Source organism: Phoxinus phoxinus (genome assembly GCF_949152265.1).
Source record: "Phoxinus phoxinus genome assembly, chromosome: 13".
NCBI lineage: Eukaryota > Metazoa > Chordata > Actinopteri > Cypriniformes > Leuciscidae > Phoxinus > Phoxinus phoxinus.
Window position 1 is genome coordinate 1687501 of NC_136888.1, and position 1907 is coordinate 1689407.

Sequence of the window (1907 nt, forward strand, 5' to 3'; positions counted from 1 at the left end):
GTTTAGTTATATTTAGGCTTATATTTAAATTTACACATTGACTAATAGGCTAGAGACAGAGAGAGTAGGCCTATAGTGACACATTAATAGATGCATAGATAGAAATATATATATAGACAGATAGATTAATAGATACATATATAGATCATATATAGATACAAATATATATAGATTAATAGATAGATACATAGGCTTCCTCATTTGTATGTCCTTGCAAAAAAAAAAAATGTGTATGCCAACAACAAGTGTCCCTTGTGAGAGGATTTTTTCAAAGGCTGGAGAAATTATCTGTAAAAAAAAAGAAGTAGGCCTTCCACAGCAGAGAAATTAATATTTTTTAATAAAAATCTATAATAAAGTTAGACATTGTGGCTTGATTTCTTTTATTAATATTAATTTTTCATGACCAAAATAACATTATGCACAGTGAGGAGCCTATAGGTTACAAGCTTCACATATCAGAAAAATAATATAATAAAAAAACAACAAATGTTTTAATGGCTCGTTGTCAAGGTAGTTTCAGATCAACACCTGCAAGTGACCACTAGGTGTCACCGTTGAGACGGGTGTCGGATTGATTTACGAAGCCTCGACACAATTATGGCACATTTGCTTCAACTGATTCATTGTTTCACGAAGCCTCGATCTGTATTTGTATTTGTCTTACCTTATATGATGAAACCACTTCACTGATGGGTCTGAATTTATGATTGTCGTGTTTCTGTGAAGTAATACACACTATACACACAGGCTGTTTGTCCTCCAGACAGAAGAGTTTGAGTTTCTCACTGTGTAAACTGCAGATCTCCTCAGATCCTGATGAACGCGTCTCATTTCTCTCCGTCAGGAACGACTCGCACAAGTTTTTTAACGCCAGATTAGGAGGAGGATTTTCTTTTGAGGATCTTCTCCTGCAGACAGGACACTCCTGAGTTTTCTTGGTTCTCCAGAATTGTTGAAGACACTCTTTACACACACTGTGACTACATGATAAAACAACAGGAGCCTTGAAGATATCACAGCACACGGGACAAGAAAGCTCTTCAGCAGAAACATTTAGTGAAGCCATTTTCACTGTTTGAGCTCCAGCAACATAAACTACTTTCACTTTCTGAACTACGGTTTTAAAAATGAATCACATTGAGAATCACAACGATCTGCTGTCTGTTCAGAAACAAATGTCTCACAAATCCTTCTTGAAAGTGTTTGTCTTCATTCTCCACTGATCGCTGCTTCTTTATTGCTTTTGTCGAGAGAGAAGAGAGTCAGCGTGACAGAAAGAGAAATAATAAGTCAGTCTCTTCCTGGTTAGTGTTGTAAGAGGGCGGAGTTTATGATCACATTTGGTTCAAAGAACAACATCAGGGTTTCTTCAGGTTAAATTTTAACTTCCATTTTCCAAAACTTACATTAAAACTTTCTCAGGTATAATGCTATAAATTAAAACCTTGAATCAAACACGAAATATGGAAGTCAAATAATGCCAAATGTTTTTGAAATAAAAAAGCCTGTTGAATTGCACTACTTGAAAAAAATATGCATTGCATTAACCATGCTTTCATTTTAATGCATTGTATTTTTAGGGCTTGCATTTTTATGGGCTGAAATTCATCATGGTTGTATATTTAAGCTGTGAATATTTCAATTCAAAACATTTCAAACACATTTTCATTAATAAAAATTCAATAATCCATATTCACCTTTCATATTTCACTTCCAAAATATTCAAACTGCTTAAAAATACAACCTATAATATTCACAGGGATTTGACTGAAAAATGTTCCGTGGCCAAACGCCGTTCCACAGCCTGTCACACATCCAGAAGTTTTCTTCTTCTTGTAATTAGGTGTATAGTGAGTACTTGGCATATATTACCTTCACAAATGAAATCCTCAAAGAACATTTGC

General features: G+C 34.5%; 1 protein-coding gene across 1 annotated transcript in view; it reads right to left on the minus strand.

Moving 5' to 3' along the window:
* LOC307009350 (nuclear factor 7, brain-like) overlaps positions 1-1442 on the minus strand; it is an 8516-nt gene extending 7074 nt beyond the window's left edge. The window contains exon 1 of the mRNA XM_079633032.1: positions 668-1442. Within this exon, the coding sequence (XP_079489158.1) occupies positions 668-1069 (402 nt within the window). The 5' untranslated portion in view covers positions 1070-1442. The remainder of the gene's footprint in view (positions 1-667) is intronic.
* Positions 1443-1907: the final 465 nt, after the last annotated feature.